Consider the following 24,434-nt stretch of genomic DNA (forward strand, 5'->3'; position numbering starts at 1 on the left):
GTAAATGCGTATTGGCGTGCATCGCACATAGTGACGCTCCTCGCAACTTAGTGTGCTTTGAAAGTATACGCGGAGGAGACTGAACTCCACATCCTGTTCCCTCTAAGCCAAAAGAAGGAAAGACGCGTTGCAGCTGAAAATTGTACTAATCGTTGTAGTGTATGGATGCATGAGAATTTATATCCAGAAGTTTGAAAATGTATATGGTTTTGTTTATGTTTGACCAAGTTTTGTGCTTCTGGAAAAAAAAAAATTATTTTGTCTTTTTGTCACTGTGTAGTTCAGGCTGGCCTTGAACTCAGTGGAGATCCTTCTGCTTCAGCCTCCCAAGTGCTAGGATTACGGGCGTGCACTGTCACACTTGGCACTGCACATCTGAAAACTTAGCTTTTGTTTCTACTGATGTTTTTCCAAATTCAAATTTAATCCCGGTAGAAACTCAAAAATGTACATGAATTTGCTGTAAGGCATAAATGACAGCTGATCCCTTTCAGTCTCCTTTTCTGTGTGACTCAAGGAAGTTCTGTTTTTGATAACCAAACCCTAATTCTAATAAAGGAATTTTTAAAAGGTATCATGAACGGCATAAATCTGGATTGTAAGGAGTACTGTCCACAGACTGTCGCCTGTTAATTCTTTTGTGTATCTCCTTTTTCCATCATGACAAATCTATCTTAAAAGAGAAAACGGGTTCACAGAGGTTATGGTAAAAGTGTCACACTTAGCCCCCTTTTATGGGAAGTTTCTGATACAGATATTTTTTTCCTGTTACATAGTTGACATAGTTGTATGTCAGTTCTTAAAGTTATATTGTAATTGAACTACATCTTTCGATTTTTCAGTCCATTCTTTAAGTGGCTTTTAAAAATGTTCCAACAGTTCTAAATCTTTTGAATTCATTGAAAGTTTATAGTTTGCAATGACTGACTTATTGATGATATTTGTTCATGGAAAAATGAGGGCTTGGTATAAAAAAAAAACACTGTTTAAAGCCTCGTGAAAAAATGCATAGTGATTCTGTTTATACCTGAAACATTTTTTGAGCTTGGGGAAGCATCCATACTACATTGACCTGTGTTTTACTTTCGTGGTGTGCGTTGAACCCATGGCCTCTTGTGTTTAAGCAGGTGCTCTACTCCTGAGCTATACCTGCACCATCTGTCTTGATGTTTTAAAACTTAGGTGTTTTTGTTTTTTGTTATTTTGAGACAGGAGTTGGCTATGTATTTCTGGCTGGTCTTGAACTCACTATGTAGCCCAGCCTTGATCCTTCTGCCTCAACCTCGTAAGTGCTGGCATTATAGGTGTGCATCACCATGTCCAGCTGCTAGTTTATTTTTTTATGTTTTATTCCTTTTTTTTTTTTTTTTTTTTGGAGACAGCGTTTCACTATATAGTTCAGATAGGCCTTAAACTCACTGTGTAGCATAGGCTGGCCTTCTGGTGCGGTCCCCGAGTGCTGGGATTACAGACAAGTGCCATTATACCCACGTTTAGAAACTAGGTTTTAAAATCATCTGTTTACTATTGGGAACCTTTGTTTCCTTTTATACTATTTGTCTCAAAAAGTGTGGAAGACATGTCTAGTTTGCAGTAGGTAGAAATTCATTTAGATAGACTATCAGTAAAATTGTTAATACTTACAGTACATCTTAAAATTAAAAACCTTCGTTTAAGGTTTTCAATACATAGGGTCTCTGTTGCTCATGGCCTCGAACTCCTGAGCTCAGGTGATCATCTCACTGCAGCCATCGCAGGAACTGGACCCGTATAAGCCTTGTGCTGTCCCCGCCCCGCCCCACTATTTCCTGCTTTTAACTCTCCTTAAAATTATATAATTTAAAAGTACCTCTCCAGCCAGGTGCAGTAGTACATGTGTATAGTCCCAGCACCCTTGGATCCTTCGACTGGAGAATCAAAAGTTGGAGCCCAGTCTAGATAATGTAGCAGGATCCTGTCTTAAAATAAGAAAACCAAAATAAAAAGGTCTGGGGATGTTGCTCATTGGAAGGCTTTGGATTTAATGTCCAGTACCCGGGAAGGAGGGAGTGTCCCTTTGAAAACTTGGTGTGCCTTGGTGTCTAATATTAAATGTTGAGATTTGCCAGTAGTACTTAGATACTTGGTTGCAATGAAGTTCTGTGTAGGAAGTTTGAAGGTACCCTCTCCAGAATGGCTTTTTGTTTTGTTTTATAAATTTCCGCTTTAATCCCACTAGGCCAGTACCGATGCAGGCACTGCAGGAGCCCTGACTCCACAGCACGTGCGCGCGCACTCCTCTCCAGCGTCCCTGCAGCTGGGAGCTGTCTCTCCTGGGACGCTAACCCCCACTGGCGTCGTCTCTGGCCCAGCAGCTACGCCTGCCGCTCAGCACCTTCGCCAGTCTTCTTTCGAGATACCGGACGACGTGCCTCTGCCCGCAGGCTGGGAGATGGCCAAGACGTCCTCTGGCCAGAGGTACTTCTTAAAGTAAGTGACGGTTATGGGAGGCGGTTACCGAGAACGTGTGCTGAACACACTGAGGGGGCAACGTAGAGTACTGTTCGTTTCTGTGTTGCACTGAATATTTTCCTCACACTCAAACATCTTCTGGAAGTTTTGTTTGCTGTCAGTCCCAAATACCTAAAGACCTTTGTTAGGGTTACAACTTAGTTCAGAACCTTTTCCCTATGTTATGTGGTAGTTTGTCTCATTTGGAGTTTATTCCAAATCTGTTCATTAGCATAGCACAATGCAGAAAGAGTAAAATGAAAAGTTTTCAGATTCTAAGAAGTGTACTGCAGGCATAGTCATATATAATATGTATGGTACTACTTAGGTCTTTTTCTTTTTTTGGAGCTGGTTATTGAACCCAGGGCCTCATGCATACTAACCACACACTATATGTAGACTGAGCTGAATCTCCAGCCCCCATACATCTTCTTTGTTTGGTTTGGTTTTGCTTGTTCTTTTGTTTTGTTTTGTTTTGTTTTGTTTTTTGTCTTTTTGAGACAAGGTCTCGCTGTGCAGTTCAGGCTGGCCTTGAGCTCACTTTGTAGCGCAGGCTGGTCTCGAACTCACAAGGATCCTCCGGCCTCAGCCTCCCGAATGCTGGGATTATAGGCGTTGGCCACCACACCCAGCTGGTTTTGTTTTTTTTCAGACGGAGCCTCACTATGTAGTTCACGCTTGCCTTGAACTCACCATGTAGTCCAGGCTGGCCTTGAACTCATGGCATTCCTGAGTGCTGGGATTATGGGCATGCACCACTATACCCACTTCTCCCCATGTATCTTTTGAAATAAATGTTTTATTGGTAGAGAAGAATTAGAAAATAAGTAGGATTTCTGGTGAAACCTAATGTTACAATATTTTAAATTGTGAGATCATAAGCACATTAGATGCAGTTTGATGTGATTTATCAGTTTTTCCCCCAAACATAAAGAAGAATATAAATTTTTAGGTTGGAAATATGATCACTCAGTGGTGAGTATCTTTCATACTGTCAGATCTTCAAAACAGAACATTCTGTGGGAAAATGAAAATAAGGCTATTGGGTTGTTTTTATTTGCCTTTTTGTCTTTAACAAAATGACAAAATGACATTTAGCCAAAAAGACCTACATACAAATTTATCCCCTCTACTTTTTTTTTTTTTTTTTTTTTGTCTTTTTGAGACAGGTTCTCGCTGTGTAGTTCAGGCTGGCCTTGCACTCACTTTGTAGCCCAGGCTGGTCCTGAACTTTTAACGATCCTCCTGCCTCAGCCTCCTGAGTGCTGGGATCTCAGGCGTGCGCCACCACTCTCGGTCTCTACTTTTGAAATTATAGGTGGGCCTTTAATTGTATGTGGCTTGTTTAAATGTATACAGTATACTGCCTAAAACTAGTTACTGTAGGCTGAGATAAAATTATTTTTAAATGCTTAGGTTGAGTTAATAACATGGAAAACAACCCTGCTTTGATTTAGATCTGTAGGCATGTCTACTCTTAAGAGAAATGTAACATTTACTAGATCAGATAATACAGTTCATGACATTTTGTTGTGTGCATCTTCATAAGTGATTTGTAATAACTGTCTTGCAGGGTGGGTTCCTAGTTTGTGACAAGCTGGTTTAGAAGAGCAGAAGAAAAGGTTTTTGCTTCTTTCTTCAGCTTTTCCTCTTTTTAAAATGTGTTTTCTGGTGCCCTGGTATCCATTTCAAAGGGTCAGGTTTCAACCAGAACAATAAAGGGCCCAGAGACTGGAAAGTACACACAAGTCTGGCAAACTCATCTGCATGAGCACGATCATTTGTTCTCCAGCAGACATCCAAAGTAAATGATTGAAAGAGCTGCTGGCTGTGAGGGATGTGTCCTGAAGGGGCAAGGAGTGGAAACAGACCACGTTGTCGGGAAGAAAAAGAAAGGCTGTGCTTTCTTGAACCTCTCCCTGCTGGGTCACACGCTGACTGGGGAAGATGTTTTAAACAGCTTAATAGCCTGCTTGCCTTCTTTCTTTGGTTGATGCCATGGCTGAAAGTCAGAGTAACATTCAGGTTTTTCTTGGTCTCTTGAATCTTGTAGATGGCAAAGGCCTGCTTTTTTGTTTTGAGTGACCTTTTTTTAAGTTGAAATAAACATTCTAGGTTTGTTTTTAAAAGTTTCCGGTGGTTCTTCCTTTGAGAACAAACGCTTTTCTTTAACATTGATGTAAGAGTGGGTTAAAGGGGGCCGGGCTTTGGCCGGGCAGCTCACCCATCCCGCTCCAGCGGGCATGTAAAGGTAACATGGGCCAGAGTGAGAGCTGTGCCCTAAGAGGAATGTCGGAGAGTAGGGAGAGCTTTGAGGAGAGCGCTCAGGCCGGGTTGTTCTTCCAGTGTTTCTGAGGTGCTCTCATCGGGAAGGGAGATTAGTTTATTATAGGATAAACATGAATTTTGATTCTGTAGCAATTTCTTCTTCTGTGCTTTTCAGAAAAGAAAGGTTCCCTTGAAAGATAAGTCTTGGTCAGTAAAAGCAGGTGAGATGGATTCATGGGTACCTTTCAGGCCCATATAGACGGAGAGCTTCTAAGCCATGTGTGGGAAAGGTGGGTGTTGAGGGCTTATAAAATTTCATGTTCTTCTAAGGAGTATCTACTTTATGAATCATACAGCTTGAAGCTGGATGTGTACGCTTAGGTAGGATGATCATCACAAGTTTGGGACCAGCCTGAACTACACATGAGACTCTGCTTCAAAGAGAAGAAATGCCATTTGGAGAAAGGTCGCGGAATAAGATGAGTTCACCTTCTCGGGTAGTTAGCTGCTTCCACAATCCAGGCACTATAGTTTCCGTGAACAACTTTGTTTTTGTGTACTTAACAGATAAATTAATACTCTGTCTTGACTGAGTCAAAGATGGTAAAGGAAGCTTTCAGTGCCGTGGTGGTACTACCAGAGTATGTTTTTATCTTTGTTTGTGATGTTTTAAAATCAGTTCTGTCTGCAATCAATATTTATATACTTTCTCTTATGTCTAAAGATTCTTCTTGCCAGGTAGAGATAGAATGAAAACTTAAAGTAGTTGTTTACTTTACACTCATTTCACTGGTGGAGAATTTCTTTCACTCTACATCTTTTTAGATACTTGGAACTTTTTAAGTTACAGACATTTAAACATGCAAGGTAATGTAATTTGAGAGAAACTTCAGAAATACTGACTTTGGAAACAACTAATTATTGCCTTGTGGATACAGTTTTTGAAGTCAGTTGGTCTGTCTTCCAATTTGAAGGCAGCATAATTACGGAAGGGTTATGGCATCATTGGTTTTGTTTGTTTTTTTTTTTCTTTCTGGTACTGGAGGTTGAACCCAGGGCCTTTGTGTCTGAGCTGTAGCCCCATCCCTGTTTTTATATATTTGGAGAAAGTCTTGCACTGCTAAATTGCCCAGGCTGAATTTGAACTTGGGTTCTTCCTGCTTCTGCCTCCCAGAGTGCTGGGACTATAGTGTGCACCATCATACCCAACTCATAATTTCATTCATTCAGTCAGTCATTTATTTTTGAGTCAGGTTTTCACTGTGTAGTCGAGGCTGGCCTTGAACACTCTATATACCCCATGCTGACCCCCAACTTGTAGTCCTCCTGCTTTAGCCTCCCAAGCGCTGAGGTTATAGGTGTGTGCCACCGTGCCTGGATTTTTCATCATTGGTATTTCTGAAGCTCTCCATATGTCAGTGAGGTGTTTTGAAGAAAACTTGTACCTCTTCTTGCCAAGTGACGTGGTCGAAGTGTTGTATAAACACATTTACCAACAGTACATGTGCAAGCTCTGAGAAGTATTGTATAAACACATTTACCAACAGTACATGTGCAAGCTCTGAGAAGATTGTGATGTACATGAAAAAGGTGGTCTTTGACTGCTACACATAATATCTTTGTTACTGAACTTACTGTTTTGGGGTGTTTTTATTGTTTTGTTTTGAGATGGGTTCTTGCTGTGTAAGTTCAGACTGGTCCAACTGGAAGCCATCCTCCTGCCTCAGCCTCTTGAGTGCTGGGATTACAGGCCTGAGCCACCACATCTGGCTGAATTTACTGTTTGAAACTAATTTCTTCAACATAGTACCTAAAGTTTTTGTTTAAAAAGAATTCGTTTTCTTTACAGCTCTCACTTTCTGCCTCCTTCAACTGCCTTAGAGTTTTCCTACAGGAAATAGTTGTTCAAGTAGTTGGTCAACAACTTCCTATTTCTTTATAAGCTGCTGAATAACTTCCTGAATTAGCATTCTACAATATTTTTGGTTACAAGGAGTGTTATTCTCAGATTCATTTTATTGAATCTGATACCTTATAACTGTTACCATGCACAAAGAACTTCTGGTATATACTGTACCATACAGGATATTTATTACACTTTAATTTAAAGAATGTGATCCAGTGATTTAACAAGTTTGTAGAGTTACATTATTTTAAGTGTTCTAATAATTTTTAAAAAATAGTTCTATGTATCATTTTCTGAATAACTAGCCTTAGTATTTTTAATCCTTGAAGACTCGGGGTTTCTTGTGGGTATGATTTGTTTAAAAGTTTGTTGAGTATGTTCATTTATAGTTTTTCTAAAAAGATTTTTTTCAGGTTTTTTGACATATAGTTCAGCAATATAAAATGAACTTGCAGATATAATTGATCACTGTGACTACAACGGTTTATTTTTCTGCTACAGGTTACAGTATTTTACAAATAAATGCTCCATGGTCCTAATTATAGCGGAATTATATCAATTAAAGGAAATGAATGAAACTGTTTGTTAGAAACTGATTTTATGTTTTCTTTTCAAACACTTGTCCAGTGGAAGACCATAAACACATGCAGTGCACACTTCTCTAATAAAAGTACGCATTTTTAAAAGGAATAGTTTCATAAAGAATAAGGCGATGCTGTTTTTTTGTTGGTTGGTTGGTTGGGTCATTTTTTATTTATCTTTTGCTATACCTAGTGTAACCCAAATGATTTCCATTTAAAAAATGAAAAGCTTGTGATTTTGCCATTAAATATTGCTTAACCTGCACGCGTGTGTGTGCGCGCATACACACACACACACACACCAGATTTCAAATTGCAGTCACAAAGTATTTCCCTGTTTGAGGGGAGGGCCAGTCTCTGCATGTTTGTCTTGTTGAGACTGTGGAAAGAGAAGATAAAAGTGTGCCTGAAAAAACGGCTTGCTTCTGCTCAGCGGGTGGGTATCCCAGGGAAGAGTGACCCCGCAGTGCTGCAGTGATTTAGGTGGAAGAGCTCTGGAGGAATGGTGTTTACCAGCAGCAGAAGAAAAGCAGATGGAAGATAGTAGATGTGACAGGGTACATAGAACATAAAGATTAACTTACTCCCCGGGGAAAATGATGAGTACCTATTTCTGGTGTGAACTAAAAAAGATATTTAATTAAGAATCTAGATGTTTCATGCCATAAACTCTGTTGGTCCGAGATGACTAGTTTGCCTTAAAACATAACATTCAAAGTATACCCGTCCTTTAAGCTCCACTTAAAGCACAAAACCCCAACATAAAAACCTTTAGAATAATGTTTGAGTAGTTGAAACTTAAATAAGTTTTTGAAACCCTGAGATTAGTTCTCCTTAGTAGTACAGAAAAATGTATTTTACTTTGCAGTTAGAAAAAGAATGTAAATTCGCGTCCTCACACGGTAGTGCTGTCCGGAGTGCACTGCCTTTTTACCTTTCGGGGAGAGGTGAAGTTGGCAGTGGATATTTGAGCTTAGGCCCGGGAGGAATCGGTGTGAAGTCATTTTAAAAATCATTTAAGATTTACGATTATGCAAACTTAATTTGCTCCCTTCTGTAAATAGCATAATTTAGCCATTAATTATGGCTTGAAAGTTGATTAATAGTTGAGTAGCATTACAGAAAGGAGCCTCTTAGAGAAGCGTGTTGTTCTATAACTGTGGTTACTAAGTGATACACTTCTTAGAAAAAGAGCTTCTGATTCTAGAATTAATCAGAACTTGGAGCCATGAAGGGGCTTTGCTGTTTTTATGAAGAAGAATTGCCTCAGGGTTCTGGTTGCTCAAGTACTGTCGCACAGTTTCCTGGGAACAAGTACTGCCACCATGGAAGCACTTTATTTACGGAGGGCTTGACCCCTTCAAAAAGCAAACAAAAAGTTGGGTATAAATCACACAAGTCCTTTTTTCCCCCTTTAATATTCTAGACAAGGAAAAGTGGTTAGTAGTTTAATCCTTGTTTGTCTCATAGCATGAGAATTGCAGTCTTTTAACATACCAAACGATAAGCCTTTTTTCTTTGAATAATGTTGTGAATTAACAAAATAACAGAAAATAACAGAAAATAACACTTGAAGTTTCTATTAAAATACCAGGTTTTGTTCCACCAGATATTTTCAGTGCTTTACTTGTGGTCAGAGTCATAACTTCATCTGTCTCTGTTGTGCTTATCTCTTCATGGGATGTTTGTCACCAGACTCTCGGATTCTTCAGCTGGGTCCTGACTTGGGAGTGGGTGAGGGGGCATTTGTTAAGTTCCTTATTCTTGTTGTAATTGTTAGCTTGAATTGAGGTTGCCTCGTTAAAGTAGGGAATGTATTTGACCTGTGAGTATATTCAGAGAAATATTTCTGCTATGTGCATGAAAATGGACTACAGACTGTTTGATTTGGGATTTAGAGTTCTCCTGTGCGCTTGGTAGGCCAGCAAGTTTGAAATTGACTCTTCACATATCCTGAAGTGACTGTAGTTGTTTTATAGTTATAAAACTGTCCTCCCTCTGCTCCCTCTCTCATAGATCTGATTTAAGGTTTTCTTTTACTAAAGATGTATGATTTCTGTTACAAAATCAACACTTGTTCATTAGAAACTGTCAGAAAATTTAGGGAAAGAAGAATTACCCTGATTCTTCTGTCAGTAAGAAGGGGATGAAGATACTTGTTTTCCTACTTACAAACATACAGTTTGAAATGTAATGTTAAGGAATTTATGTATTCAGTTTAGAAGATCCTTCAGTTTATTGTACGGTTTATAAATCAAAAGAGCCACTTTTAAAAGTGACCCACGTTTTAAAAAAAACTTTAGCTTATATCCTCCAGAGGCATTTTCCAGTCCTGATTTTTTTTTTCCTGATACTTTTTAAAATTCCGTGTTTATGGGGCTGGGGATTTAGCTCAGCGGCACAGCACCTGCCTGGCAAGCGCAAGGTTGTGAGTTCGATTCTCGGTACCGGAAAAAAACCAAAAAAAAATTCCACATTTATAAAATGTGCCGTGCTAACATTTCTTGAATTTCCCTCATGCTTCAGACTCGCCTTTCCTTATAGCCCCAGTGTAAGTACTAGAAAGTTCCGGTTATTTTTACATTGTTGTGACTAGATTTTGCTCCCAGCTGGGCTTTGTGCTGTTACTTTTTCAACAGTTGTTATATTTTCTTGGAGTTGTTAATTGCCTTGTTTTTCATTCGCATTTCTGTGCCCACCCCCTATGTTCCCTGCTCCAGGCTCCCTGGACACGCTGTGGAGCTGTCACTGGAGCTGTCACACCTCACACCGGCAGGCCCCTGGGTGTTCTGTTTTCCTTTCCTGATTAATTCCCACATACACCCTGCTCCTCCCTCAGAAAAGGGCATGGGAGATAACTGTGTTGATACCTTTTGTGTGTAAAAGTATGGGGAGGGGGGATAAAGGTCTGCAGCCCAGCGCCTGCCTGGCAAGATGAGGTTGTGAATTCCCTGTACAAAGGAAAAAAATCTTTATCTGTTAACAGTTAAAGGCCCAATTCAGGTGTATTGTTTTGTTGTTCTTGGACTTTTGAAGGATATGTTTCATTTCACTCTAGCTTCTAGGTTTTTTGTTTTTTACTGGGCAGTTAGCCCTTGTTTGCTGCCTTGAGGATTCTGATATTTTTGTCTTCAGGGGTCTATATGGAACTTTAAAATTCATTGTGAAGAATGCGTGGTCTGGAAACTTCAGTCTTCAGGTACATGTGATGCCTATGTAGAAGTTTTCAGGACAGTTTCAGCTGTCCCGCAGCCCTGGAAAACATGTTTCATCAGTTCCTCGATAATTTCTTTCAGTCGGTTTACCTGTTCTCTTTCTGGAATTCTTGCTAGTTAGAGTGATTATTTGATTTTCATCTTTTCCTTCTATTTTCCTTCACTTAGCCTTTTGTTAGTCTTGCTGGGAGATTTCTTCAACTCTGACTTTCAATGTTTTTGTTGATTTTTTTTTTTTTCCTCTCAAACACTTTATTGATCTTAATTTCCAGTGGCTCCTTTCTGAGCTCATTATTTATTTTTTTGTGACATACTGTTCTTACTTCATGGATGTAGTAATAGAATACCTCTCTGGGAATATTATCCTGGGTGTTTCCTGTAGTTTTCTTTTGCTGCCACCTTATCTAAGTGGTCTTCTCGGGAGAGGAAGACAAGGAAGGGCCCAAGCCCTGAAATTGTGGGGCCCCTTAAATGTCAGTGTCTTAGTTGTTCCCTCTTGCGGCAGCCGTTTCTCTCAAAAGTGTGCAGCTCCGCTCTGGAGATGACGTCGGTGGTGCGGGAACTGCGTTGTGCTGACTTCCCTGCTGTAGAGGTAGGCGGCACGGATCAGCCCTGCTCCTGGCTGTGCCAGGGGACTGAATCCAGAGCCTCTGGACCCATTCGTCTGGAACAGAAACATTTCCTCTCCTGCCTGAGCCAGGCCGGGGATGTGCAGTAGGTTTTTTAAAAAGTTGTGTATAAGCTGAATGAATCACATTTGTAATTATTAGATTGGCAATATAAAGTTGCCAATTTTGGGGAAAAAAAAGTTGCCAATTTTGTAAGCTCAGAATAGTAATTATTCAATTGCATATGATTTGACCTTTCTGGACTCTTACATAAATGCTTTTATTAGACAATTGATTAATCAAATTCTATTTGTCCGTTTTAGTGTTACTGTTCATAGCTTATATTTTCATGTGTCAGATCTTCCTAAAGGAGAAACTGTTTACTTTGACCCTGCCTACTGGGCAGTGTTAGAAATTTGTTCAGAGGCTTTGAAAATGTGTAGGAGCAGAGGCAGTGATGGGAAACCTCCCTGTTCTTACGTGAGATGGTGGAGATACCTGCTCATACGTCACTTCCAGATTCTTCTCTCTTTTGTTTATTTGAGACAGGCTCTTGCTTTGTAGTGTCAGCTGGCCTTGAACTCACTATGTAGCCCAGGCTGACCTCACACTTGGGGCAGTCCTTTGTCTCAGCCTCCTGAGTGCTGGGATTGTAGGTGTGTGCCACCATGCCCAGATCTTTTCTTTTATCAGTACAGATGATACTAGAAAAAATATTTATGTATATCCGAATTGATTCAGTAATTGTCAATATACTTGCATAGTTAACCCCAAGAGGTATATAACTAGATTTTGTCTTAGTTTGGTTGTTACTTTCCTTGGTAAGTGTTCTTTGATAACTCAGAAAAGTAGCTTATGCTTAGTTTTTAGTATACCATTTCAGTATAATAAAAAAATGATTTTCCTCCATATATCATGTTTGGTCATTAAAGCATTTTTAGTAACCAGAATAGACTTTCAGGAACATTTTGTTTGGGTTAAGATAGAGTGATTAAAATAGGTGGTCACTGGATGTGTTAGGACCCTTTCCTATTGCTGAGCTCAAGTTGAATTTTTCCAGATGGTGTGTGGTTTCAGCAGTCTTTCCTTCTCTCTGTCCTTCCCTCCCTGCCTCCCTCTCTTTGTGTCTGTCTCTCTATCTCTTTTTGAGATAGGATCTTGCTGTGTACCTTAGACTGGCTCTTAAACTTGGAGTCTACCTGCCTGAGTCTCCCAAGTGCTGTGATCACAGGCATGTGCCACTAAGCTTAACTAGCAGTCTCCTTTCTGTTTAAGTAAAACTGGGTTACATATGGAGATTGGTTGGGGAGATTCAGAGGGAAAGACAAAGCAAGCCTTTTAAAACCTTGTAAAATCTATAGTTGAACAAAGTAAAACCATACTAGAACCCTAATCGGAGGAAAGAGTTAAATGCTACCAGAACCAAAAAATAAGTGGGTACCTCTGAGTCCTAAAAGGGATTAAAATACTGAATAATATGGGGAAAGATGAAATAGATTTAGTACATTTTAGTTAAACATGTAGAATAAGGAAATGTATTAAAACAACCAAGCTTAGAAACAAGCTTTATAAGTGGAGATTCTAGAGACTACCTAGAACAAATCCGTACCAGTGATAAGGTCACAGTTTAAATTTACCAAGCTCTCCTGGGTAACTTTCCTTAAAGATTAGAAAAAAAAAAGCGGTGCAGAATTATCCAAATACAGATGTTTCTGTTTTTCCTCTACACATGTTCAGACTGATATAGATTATGTTTCTGAAATATGTAGTTTGGATAGGCTCCAAATGATGTAATAGGATCACTTTTAACCCCTCCTAGCTGGAGGGTGTGTGGACTTTCCAGTTAGGACTAGTTACAGATCTTTTCTTACGGATGAAAAAATAATCACTGTTCCTTCATAATGATATATAAATATTGTTGCCGACATTTGAGGACAAAGCATGCCCTTTGTGTAGCTGTTTTTCCATTTTGAGTTACTGCCCATGATGCTGTGGATAAGAACTTGCACAGCTTGGGCTGAGGATGTAGCTCAGTGGTAGAGATTTAGTAATAAAAAACTTTTGTGGAGCACATAGCAATCAATTCTGTCCATAAACTTAGAGTTTAACTACGCAAAATGGCATATGCCTGTAACCTTAGCACTTCAGGGCACAGGATGGCTGTGAGTTCAGGGTCCAGCGTTAGCCTCGAGTATACAGTGAGAACTTGTCTGAAAAAGCCAAAACAAAACTTGGAGTTTAATGTTTTTGGAAAGGAAGCTAGGAGTTTAGTGTATATTAACAGTTACAGAATGAATTTAACGGGTAGCAACTAATTAGCTGTTGTAGGTGAGCTCTGCTGCCTGCCCCGTGTCACCTGGAGACCCTTGTGGTCACTAGTTGTCTTGGCTCGGTAGCTCAGCGTGTTCCCTTCTCTAGAACCACCAGGGGTACGCGGGTGGCTCCCATCTGGCAACTCGTGCCGCTGGGGCTGCAAACGGATATAATCGCTTTTACCTGTCTTTTTATAAGAAGATTAATAAAAAGGTGCCTGATTGGACAGTCATGCGTGTACCACCTGTGGTTCCAGCCACCCTACAGTGAGCTGTAGGAATTACGGCCGTGAGTGCGTTAAAGAGATTTATGTCTCATGCTTGTGAAGGCTCGGAAGTCCAAGATCAAGGTGCAGGCAAAGTAGGTGTCATGGAGGCCTCTTTTCTTGGCGTATAGGTAGCTGCCATCTTGCTGTGGACTCACATGAGCCACTTTTGACATGTGGGGAAGCACGGTGCCTGTCCTTATGAGGACACTACTTTCAGTGCAGAGTCTGCAGCGTTGGTTTAACTGAAGACCGTGTGCGTTGTGGAAATGTGTATTTGCAGGGCAACTGTTAGTGTTGTCAAGGGTCTTTCATTTTCCTTGGCACTGACTCATTACAGAAACGATTTACTTTCTCACTTCAATGTACCAGACTGGCACCTTACTGCTACACTTGTATATTTTTGTTTTTTGGTGGTACTCGGGATTGAATCCAGGCAATATTGAGTTATATCCCCAGCCCATTAAAAAATGTTATCTTTAGAGAAGGTCTGCCTAAGTTCAGGCCATCCTTGAAGTTGCAGTCCTCTTGCCTCGGCCTCCTGAGTAGCTAGGATCACAGGAGCGTGCCACTGTCACATATTATTGTACTCTTGATTTTAAAATACCAAGATAATATAAACCGCATTTTTACATCTCAGTATTGCTTTCCATGTAACTTGGAGCTATTATATTATCATGATATGCTGTGGGTATGCCCGCTTTTTTATCTATGAAAACTTTGAAATGCATATAGAGAAGAATGTATAAAACACTTCTTTCATTGGTTTTTTTGAGACAGGATTTCACTATGTAGTCTGGGCTGGCCTTGAGCTCACTATGTCGCCTGGGCTGTTGCTGGAACTCACGGGGATTCTCCTGCCTCAGCCTCCTAAATACTGGGCTTTCAGGCATGCGCCACCAGGCCCTGCTGTTTTAAAAAATGATTATGATGCAGGTGCACATGTAATCACTATCCAGGTTAACAAGAATATTGCTAATCACTGAGAATCCTTCTGTGTGCTGCTCACAGATCTCATTACTTTCCCTTTATTAGCGGTAACCACTGTTGGGACTTCCTGTTTTACTTTTTAGTTTACCATCTACATACATATCCTTCAGTTAGTTGCTACTACATAACAAACTATGCAAAGACTTGATTTTACGGTCTTGGTATATCTTAACAGTTTTTGGGTCAGGAATTCACTCAGGGCAGATGAGTGATTCTTTCTCATGTAGCGTAGTGCTGTTCAGCTGGCAGACGGGGTCCATAGCTGGCTTGCCATGGGCTTGGATGTGGATGGCCACAAGGCTGGGCTTCGCTGGGTCTCCCTGCCATAACCCCCAGCACATGACCTTCTGTGTGTTTAGGTCTTGGAGCAGTTGAATTTCTTACATGGCAGCTGAAGATACATAGAAGATACCGGCAAGCTTGGACAAAACTAAAGACTTTTGGAAGCTTGACCGTAGGCATCTAGTTCTCTTGGGCTGGCCAGTCAGTGACTAAACCAACACAGATTCTTTTTTTTTTTTTTTGGTTTTTCTCCGGTACCAGGAACCAAACTCACGACCTTGCGCTTGCCAGGCAAGCACTTTTGCCGCTGAGCTAAATCCCCAGCCCCCAACACAGATTCAAGTCATGGGAACTAAGACTTTGCAGTGGAAGGAATAGCAGAAAATCGTTACTTATGTGCCACAGTCCTTAAATCAGTTTTTCCTAAATTTTAAATAAATGATGCTGTGAATGTTTTTGTAATTTGCTGCTTTTTATCAACTTGGTGAGACTCATGAATATGAATGTAGTTCATTTTTGTTGCCATAAAAGGTTATTTTCACAGCTGCTGTTATATGACTGAGCCACAATTTAATCCATTCTACTCCTCTTCCTCCTCTGCCTCTTCCTTCTTTTGTTTTTTAGACAGGATTTCACTGTTTATTCAGGATAGCCTTGAAACTCATTTTGTAGCCCAAGCTGTCTCAGACATGGTGTTCCTCCTGCCTCAGCCTCCCAAATGCTAGGATACGGATATGCGCCAGTAATCCATTTTCTTCTTGAAGAATATTTTGGGTTATTATGTAATGATGCTACAGTGAACATTCATTTACATATGTAAAAATTTCTCCTTGTACAAGAGTTTTTCTAGGTTGTATATGAAAAATGGTGTTGCTTTGGGTCAGATTATGTACTTCTTCAACTTAACAATTCTAGTGATTGGAGTGAGGATGTAGCTCAGTGTAAAGTGTTTGCCTAGCACACTTGGGGTCCTGGGCTTGATCTCCCGCACCTCCCACCCCCTACCCCCCAAAAAACCCTGCAAAATAGGGCCTATATTTACTACTTTTCTGTGTTTGTACTGACATGTCATCATTGTGGTTTTGACTTATATTGCTAAGATCACCAATGAATCCCCACTTCCTGTATGGTTTGTTCTTGCTTAGGAGTCATTCCATGTCTCTAAATCCTAGGACATGGAACTACTTTTTTTTTTTTGTCTTTTTGAGACAGGGTCTTGCTATGCAGTTCAGGCTGGCCTTAACCTCACTTTGTAGTGCAGGCTGGCCTCGAACTCGCAACGATCTTCCTGCTTCAGCCTCCTGAGTTCTGGGATTGCAGGCGTGTGCCACCATGCCTGGCTTTGGAACTATTTTTCTGTACTTAAAAAATTTCATACATAGATCTTTAATGTTCTTGGAATTGACTTTTTTTTGTAAATGAGATGACTGTAGAAGCCCAGTTAATTTTTTTCTCTCCAATGGAGATCTAGTTTCTAGAACTGGATCATGAAAAGTCCGTTCTTTCCTTCTGGAAGGGATTCTCCCTTTTGTGCTTAGTAAGATGTGTACGTCTGCTGTTCTGTCCTGTTTGGTCTCTTTCTGTCCCTGTGCCTATGGTATTAGTGTAATTGTTTAAACCCTAGAACATTTTTTTAAAAAAAAATTTTTTTTTGGATCTTTTTAAGACAGGGTCTCGCTATGCAATTCAGGCTGGCTTTGAGCTCACTTTGTAGCCCAGACTGGTCTGGAACTCGCCATGATCCTCCTGCCTCATCCTCCCGAGTGCTGGGATTACAGGCATGCACCACCACGCTCGGCTTAAACCCTAGAACATTAGGATGTGTTTTGTAGTAGAAGTCTTACCTTGCCCTGCCATGACTATGATTTTTTTGTTGTATTGAAATTTAGAATTGATCTGTCGAATTCTACACAGGACCTCTTAAAATTTTGAGATTCTAATTATAGAAAAATGTGGAGAATTGGCATCTCTACACTAATAAGTCTTCTAATCAATGAAGAATGTGAACATCTCTTTTTTTCCCCTGCTTAATGTCAAAGTTACAGAAATCTAAAAATTCAGAACTAGACTAGGGTTGGAAACCCTTATTGTCCTAGGGCGAGTCACATTAACTCCAAACTTTTTCCTGTGTAAACTAAGGGGCCGAATTAGAGATTAGCTATCATGTCACAGTCTTCAGTGTAGAAACTATTGAAGAATAATCTTTCTGAAGAGACATTGCTATATTAACATTACACCACATTGCTCCCATAAAGTTTTTGGATATTCATTTTAAACTAGATGCTCTGTTATTTTAGTAACATTTCTTGGTAATAAAAAAGTTAAGCCTGTGTAACAAGTTCATCACATTCTGTGTGGATAGAATTTAGATGATTGTGTGACGTTCATTCCCAGTTTCCTCCAATCTTCCTGTATGTTTGAAACTTCCATAATGAAATTTTGAGGAAAAAATATATATGAAAAATATACATTGTTCAAAAGAGGTTGCTGGTTTTTTTATCTCACCCCCAAATGTGAGATCATAGTAAAGGCAAGGTAAATTTGATGTTTTAGATTGTTTTACTGAAATACTAGCATGCATATCCCCATCTGTTTTTTTGTTTTTTTACAGTCATAGAGTTCTTTTCCTGATATCATTGACGTAATAAGATCTTTTGAAGGTATATATAAAAGCTCCGAATTAACTTCTAAGTTTTGAAGAGGTAAAAGAGTTATATCAAGTTCTTAGCAGTTATCTGTGCTTCATTAACCGACACACAAAAATTCGTGGCATAAAACAAGGCTCTGCCGTTTGCCTGGCTCACCAGAGCTGTTTTGTCTGCTGATGTTTATTGTTTGGGGCCACTCATGCAGTTGTTGGGTCTGGAAGATCTAAGATTCCTTGCAACTTTCTGGGCCTTGGTGGTGATTCTCGGTCCTTTCTTTGCGTACGGTCTCCTTCATTATGGTTGGTTGGAACATTTCTAAATGGATTGTGGTGGAAGCTTTAAGGCTTCATTGTGCAATGTTACTTCTGTCACATTCTGTTGGCCAGGGCAAGTGACAAGGTCAGGTCAGATTCAGAGGGCTGTGAAACAGACTCTGCCACTGGAGCAGAGGAATTGAAAAAGACTGCACTTGAATTGAGAGTTTCATTAAACGATGTTCATGATAGAGAAATATCTGGAGCCTAAAAGGGGAGTAGAAGGTAACATCAGTGGAAAATAATTACACTGTTAAGAAACAAATTCTAATTTATGAATAGTGTACTCAAAATATAACTCAAAATACAAGGGATGCCATCAGATCAGTCTGGTTTAGGGCATTCAGTAGATTGGATAGAATATGGATTTTTGGTTGCAATTCATCATTTATATTTAAGAACGTGAATTCCAGTTGATACCCATTTGTAATTATCTTGTAAAATTCGACGCTGATCTTTTACATAACCAACCAGTGAGCTTGTCATGTTATTTATCTTTAGATTAATTTAGGCATGAATTCACATGGAAAACAGTTGTAGTAGAAACAAAACCTTAATTTCCTGGTACCTCCGTCATTTAATTGCTTTGTAGCTTTCTTCTCCTCCCTGAGGTGTTACCTTACAAAAAGTGTTCATTATTAGTTCCGAATTAAACTTTATTAATGTGCTGTTCATTGAGTTTTGATTACTTTGTAGTCTGGTAAGTTACCTGAATTATCAAGTGTGTGTACACACAGGAGGTGAGTACTTATAGTGACTTTAGAGTGATCGTTTATACTTACATTCTTTCTGCTTCCTGAAAGTGTTAAAACACATCAAACATGTGCAGATTTGTGGGTTTCTTATTGAATGAACCTTTAGGAATAATGCTTCACTGGGAGACGGTGAAGACATTCTCAGACGTTTAATACTGAAACTGAGTGTGTATGTCTATAAAAACAAGGTTTTTTTCCCCCTGTTCATGGAATTAATTATAAAAAATGATTTAATTCATTGTTAGTTTTTGTTAACTAAAATTTGATTTAAACAGTAAACCAGATTTTAGAACTGTGATTCATATTTGCAAAATGAGTAATGTGTAACATGATTAGCAGTATATCCCTGTTTTTCTTGACTTCAAAAAAAGTCTATGGTGATGCCTCCATTTTTGGTAGTGGAGTTGTATTGGGTCTATGTTGAGGCTTTATAAGAAGAAAGAGCAGCTATTTATGGAGCATTTCCTCAGGCCTGCAATTTGAAGCCATTATAGCAGAGTTGCTGAGCAAGTCAGTGATTGTCGGCCAGCAGTCATTGAGGCCCCTTCCCTGCAGCCTGTGTGGAGTAAGAGTTTAGAGTTACTGCTGTGAAGTTTGCCTTCTTCTCTTTTTGTCAGTTGTCTACTTTTTGGAGAGCAGGTTTTCAGAAAGCATGCTAAACTGTTTTGTTAACAGCTAGATTAAGTGGGGTTTTTTTCCTTGTTGTAGGATGTAGGTGGTTGTAGGATGTAAGCTGTTTTTGAGGTTTTCAGGAAATGGTTCATGCATTTAAGAATACAGTGTTTGCCCTGTCTTCTGCTCCCTTCTTAATCAGAATCAAATGCAGAACTTGTCCAGCAGTTTTGCTTAAATTCATACAAGCAGGTGTTGGATTGTTTTATCAAAGGAATTGATCTGAAGTATGTTTGGGTGAGGAGTTTATTTGTTTCCATTTTTTAAAGTAGTTATAGAAAATTAACTTGTCTTGTTTGTATTTTTTGTCATTAAAAGATAAAAGTGGCTTCTCTGAATATGATTGGGAAGTTACTAGATTAGATATCAGTGTGTAACTGAAAACTAGGGTCTTACTCAGAATAAAATTAGTAGTGGTTTCATCTTTAAGCAGGATATTCTTCAGCATCTCTATTCATTGTCAAACTGTTAAAATATAATAGCTTTTGTGTATAGTAGTCTAACATCTTAAAAAGTTAAGAGTGATTGCATAGTATTCTCTATCCTATTAAAATTACATTTTTTCCATTGTTCTGTGTTTAGTTTCAAGAAATTCTTAAATTACTAAAAAAAGTTTTTAAAAAAATGGCTACTGTTTTAATTTTAGGAGCATCAGTAGATCAAATGAGGAATGACAAGGTTTGAAATCTGCTTTTAAGCTAGGTGTGGTGGCACATACCTGTAATCCCAGCACTTGAGAGGCTGAGGCAGGAGCTGTGAATTTGAGACCAGCCTGGGCTACATGGTTCAAGGCCAACCTAAAGGACTAGTGAGATCCTACGTCAATACCCCCCCAAAAGCTGCTTTTAATTCAAATTCTTTTAAAGTGTTGACATTTAACTATCATAATCTAAAATACTTAAAATTATTTTTAATCCTATGAATATTATCTGTAAAATACATGTATTTCCTTGCTGTGATTTTATAATCCCCCTTCAACACCTATGGTAGCAGCAAAGTAAAACAGAGAGTGTTGTGACTGGATGTCCCCCAGACTATTAGATCTTCTAAAAATGACCCCCTAATGCACGAATAACTCCTAAACTGACAGTAAAATTGGGTGAGGTTGTTTCTTTTTTTTTTTTTTTTTTTGGGTGAAGTTGTTTCTTAACTTCCTTAATGGTAACTGAGAATTTTACTAGTTCTGTGTCATGAATTGAGATTGAGATAATTTCAGTTTAGCTAAATGGTGTTTTCTAAGGACCGCTTTTTGGATGTTCTGCCTTACCTTTAACCCGACTTCTCATGCACTTGCCTCCAGTAACTAATGTAATGAAATACAAATGGCTATTTATTTTATTTTGTCTTTTTGAGACAGGGTCTCGCTATGCAGTTCAGGCTGGCCTTGAACTCAGTTTGTAGCTCAGGCTGGCTTTGAACTCAGCAATCCTCCTGCCTCAGCCTCCCGAGTGCTGGGATTACAGGCGTGTGCCCCCACACCTTGTTCAAACAGCTTTAAAATTCAGCTCATATGTTAATTCCCTAGAGAATTTTCTAAAATTTTTCTTACCCTAAATCTGCCTTACAGTCAGACCCCTCTTTGTGAGCCATGCTGCGTTGGGAGGAGTTTCTGTGCTCAATTAACGCCAGATAGTAGCGTTTGGGGAGAGTTTTTTGCTTTAGGTTTGCTACTGGTGTCATAACCATGCAGCAGAGTAGCTCACAGTAGATACCCACCAAAACTACGCGGAAACTGCTTTTAAATGTCCAGCCTTTTCAGAAGTATTGCGCTGCTTTCAGCTGCTTCACTGTCTTCATAGAACTTCCGGCGTTGTGCTCAGAGCAGCAGGACGAGGGTTGAGGCAGAGCAGTCGTTACTCTCAGTTCATTAGGAGCCAAATTGGGTGAAACAGGAGTGGCATGAGAAAATTTCTGTGTTGGAATGGAGGTTTGTAGAGGAGTTTAGTCTTTTTGGTTGTATTGAAAGATGGATAGGATTAGATAAAGTAGGATTTTACTCTATACTGAAACTGTTTGTTGACTTCACTTTATTTGTGAATGGTTTTATAACTTGACAACATGTGATTTCGGTAATTCTATATCTAGTAAAAGAAAATTTCCCTCGTAATTGGAACTTTCGCTGCCTGCCTGCTCATCTCTTCCTCTGAATATTGCAAGGATCATTTAGTTCACCATTATGTCTGGAGTACTTCGCATGTCTGGCATACAGTAGATGTTTAATAATTGTGGCTTATTTTTTGGCTTAATTGTAGAGAATTGGTTTCCTCATCTGTAAAATTAGTGGATTGAAATGTGGAACCTTTCTGGATCAGATGTTACGAAAAAAAAATCAATGAAATGTTTTCTGTGAATTCTCAGCTGCCTACATAAATATCAAGTAAAATGCTTTCTGATTTTATAATGTACTTGCAGTATTTTCATTTATAATAAAGTATACTGTACAATATATAAATATTTCCCTTAAGCCAAAAAAAACGTTGCCAGTAGAATTTTTGTAGAAGAGTTTCTTTTTGTGATTTAGCTGGTATTATAGAGGAAAATTAAAAATGAAAGCTTCAACCATGACATTTCATGGTCTAGGTAGAAATTAAGATGGATTTGATATGACCGAAAGAGTGAGAAAGAGAGGGGCCTACCTTTGCAAAGAGAGTCAGGAGTTTGTTTTTCAGTGTGGTTTTGGTAAGAATGTAAACTGATTTTAAGTTCTCGTCCTGTTTGAAAAAATAGTAGCATATTATTAGCGGTTTACTCTCAAACTGTAGAAAAGGAATAAAACTTGAAATTTAAGTTTATGCTGATTCTTGTTTGTAAAACCGAGAGAAAGCGACCACCCCATCCCCACAGCAAAAAGGCCTTTCATGGCCTTCTGAGAGAAGAGTGTCACTGACATCAGAGCCACGACATTCAGGTGCTTTCCATACCCTTTGGAATCTACTCTCTATAATGTTTTCATTTAGGACTGTATTGTCAAATGCAGGGTAGAGTTTTTTCTAACCTATTGCAGCTGATAAGCAAATTATTTATTTGCTTTTATTCAAGAGTGTGGAGAAATGTTAATATTCTGTAAGCTCATGATTTATACTTTGAATTTCAATGAAAACCATTTGTGGTTCCAGTCTTCAGTAATTGAATGTTAAAGACACTTCTGAGCATGAGGTTTGTTTTTGTGTTGCTTTTGACAGTGCTGCTTTAGAATGAAAGAAACCGTGTCTTGAATACTTCGCTATTCATATGTCTGCACCTTACTTTTCCTTATCTCGTGTAATCCTCTTCATGAGTGACTCAGATTGGGGATTTGCTTTAGAGAAGTGAAGTTACACATATTCATCTAGGTCTGTGATACTGCAAATCATGAGCAATTTCTAGCAATCTGTGACTGCCTCTTTACAACCCTTAAAGGTTTTAAATATTGTTGGTTTTGTCTTAAGTTTTTTATAGGTTGTGTTAAATGTATTTCTGAGTTAAGTCTGTATGTCTCTCAGTGTCTTATTCATACTCTTTACTCATTTAGTGATCATAAGTACTTCTTAGATTGAACTAGGGTTCAATCTAGGGATTAAATTAATCATACTCCTTAAAAGTAGCCCCAGCAAGGATCAGTTAACTACTGGTTCAGAAGCTCCTCAGGTGATTCTGACACATATGTTCACTTGTCAAATAGTTACTCGGTGAATTGAAGCCATCTCAAACTGAGCACATACTTGTTACATATTCCCAGTAATCAGACGTGTGTTAGGCTGTGAGAGATACAGAGGCATTCACTGAACTTAGCCAGAACCCCATCTGTCCTCCCTAACCTGGCCTGAACACGTAACTGCTGCTGATAGATTTAATTAAGTTCGCTTTATCATTTTATACATATATGTAATAAAGTATGAGAGTACTGCTAAACTGTACAGAGGCATATAAATGTCTTTCATAACTTAGCTGTGTTTGTTTTTTTTAGTGCTGTGTAGTTCAGCCTGGTCTTGAGCTTACAAAGTGGTGCAGAACGGCCTCAAACTCAGCAGTCTTCTTGCTTCAGCCTTATGAGCTCTGGGCTTACAAGTGTGTGCCACTGTGCCCAGTGTTTAGCTTTGTTTGTTGGTAGCAGCAGGTCACATGGTACAGGCACTATAGTAGAAGTTACATGTCCATCTTGTTTTATCTGAAAACCAATGTTTTAATGGAACAAGTTACTTTTCGTTACTTATATATCAGGTTAGAATTTGATGCAGATTTTATTTAGGCTGTTCTGCTTTTGTATTGTAACTAAGAAAATAGCGAATCTAAGTTGGCACTCATTTATTATAATTTTCCTTAATGGAACTGTCTTTTTTTTTTTTTTTTTGTCTTTTTGAGACAGGGTCTCACTATGCAGTTCAGGCTGGCCTTGAGCTCACTTTGTAGCCCAGGCTGGTCTCAAACTCGCAGTGATCCTCCTGCCTCAGCCTCCCGAGTGCTGGGATTACAGGTGTGTGCCACCACGCCCGGCAATGGAACCGTCTTAGTTGGAATTTCTCACTTGTAGAAATGATGAGCAAGAAGAATGATTGCTTTCATAGTACCTAATTAAGATAAAGTGGCCTTCCTCATAAAGATGTGTAAGAACACTACGCAAAACGTGGAGGCTGACAACCTGCCATTGATGAGCAAGCCTAGGAGACAGAGCAAACTCCTGGTACCTCCCGGTGCCAGGCTGTGGACACGAGTTCATGACAAAAGCTGTCTGAGTACTGAAAGTAGTGGTGCAGAGTAAGCCTATAGTAAGTGACAATGGAAAATTCTTCACATTGTAGGAAAGCGTATACCTGTACATCAAGAAATACTAGTAATCTTTTCCAACCACGTACAAAATTAGTTCAAGTTATATGGTTCTTGGCGTGATCTTGGGGCCAAATTATCTCCATGGTAATTCAGGGATGTAATTTTAAGTAGAAGAAAATGTTTCATTTAAGGAAATTTACGACTTTCAGGCCCTCTTTGTGACTCTTTGGGACCTCTAGGTATTACTTAAAGTAAGTCGCCTATTGTATGAGTTTCAATGTGGGCTATTGATTTTCCCCGGGTGCCTCTTTTTAAAGTACAGAATAAGCTTCTGCTTTCAGGAGTTCAGCCTGGTGTTTCAGATGGGAGCTCATGTATTGC

At 39.2% G+C, this 24,434-nt stretch overlaps 1 protein-coding gene across 1 annotated transcript in view; it reads left to right on the plus strand.

The window, feature by feature from the left end:
- Positions 1–2,218: 2,218 nt before the first annotated feature.
- Yap1 (Yes-associated protein 1) overlaps positions 2,219–24,434 on the plus strand; it is a gene marked incomplete at its 5' end in the record, with an annotated part of 109,863 nt that continues 87,647 nt past the window's right edge. The window contains 1 exon segment of the mRNA XM_013511126.1: positions 2,219–2,469. Within this exon segment, the coding sequence (XP_013366580.1) occupies positions 2,219–2,469 (251 nt within the window).

The sequence above is a fragment of the Chinchilla lanigera genome, unplaced genomic scaffold, assembly GCF_000276665.1.
Source record: "Chinchilla lanigera isolate Chin_1 unplaced genomic scaffold, ChiLan1.0 scaffold00011, whole genome shotgun sequence".
Lineage (NCBI taxonomy): Eukaryota > Metazoa > Chordata > Mammalia > Rodentia > Chinchillidae > Chinchilla > Chinchilla lanigera.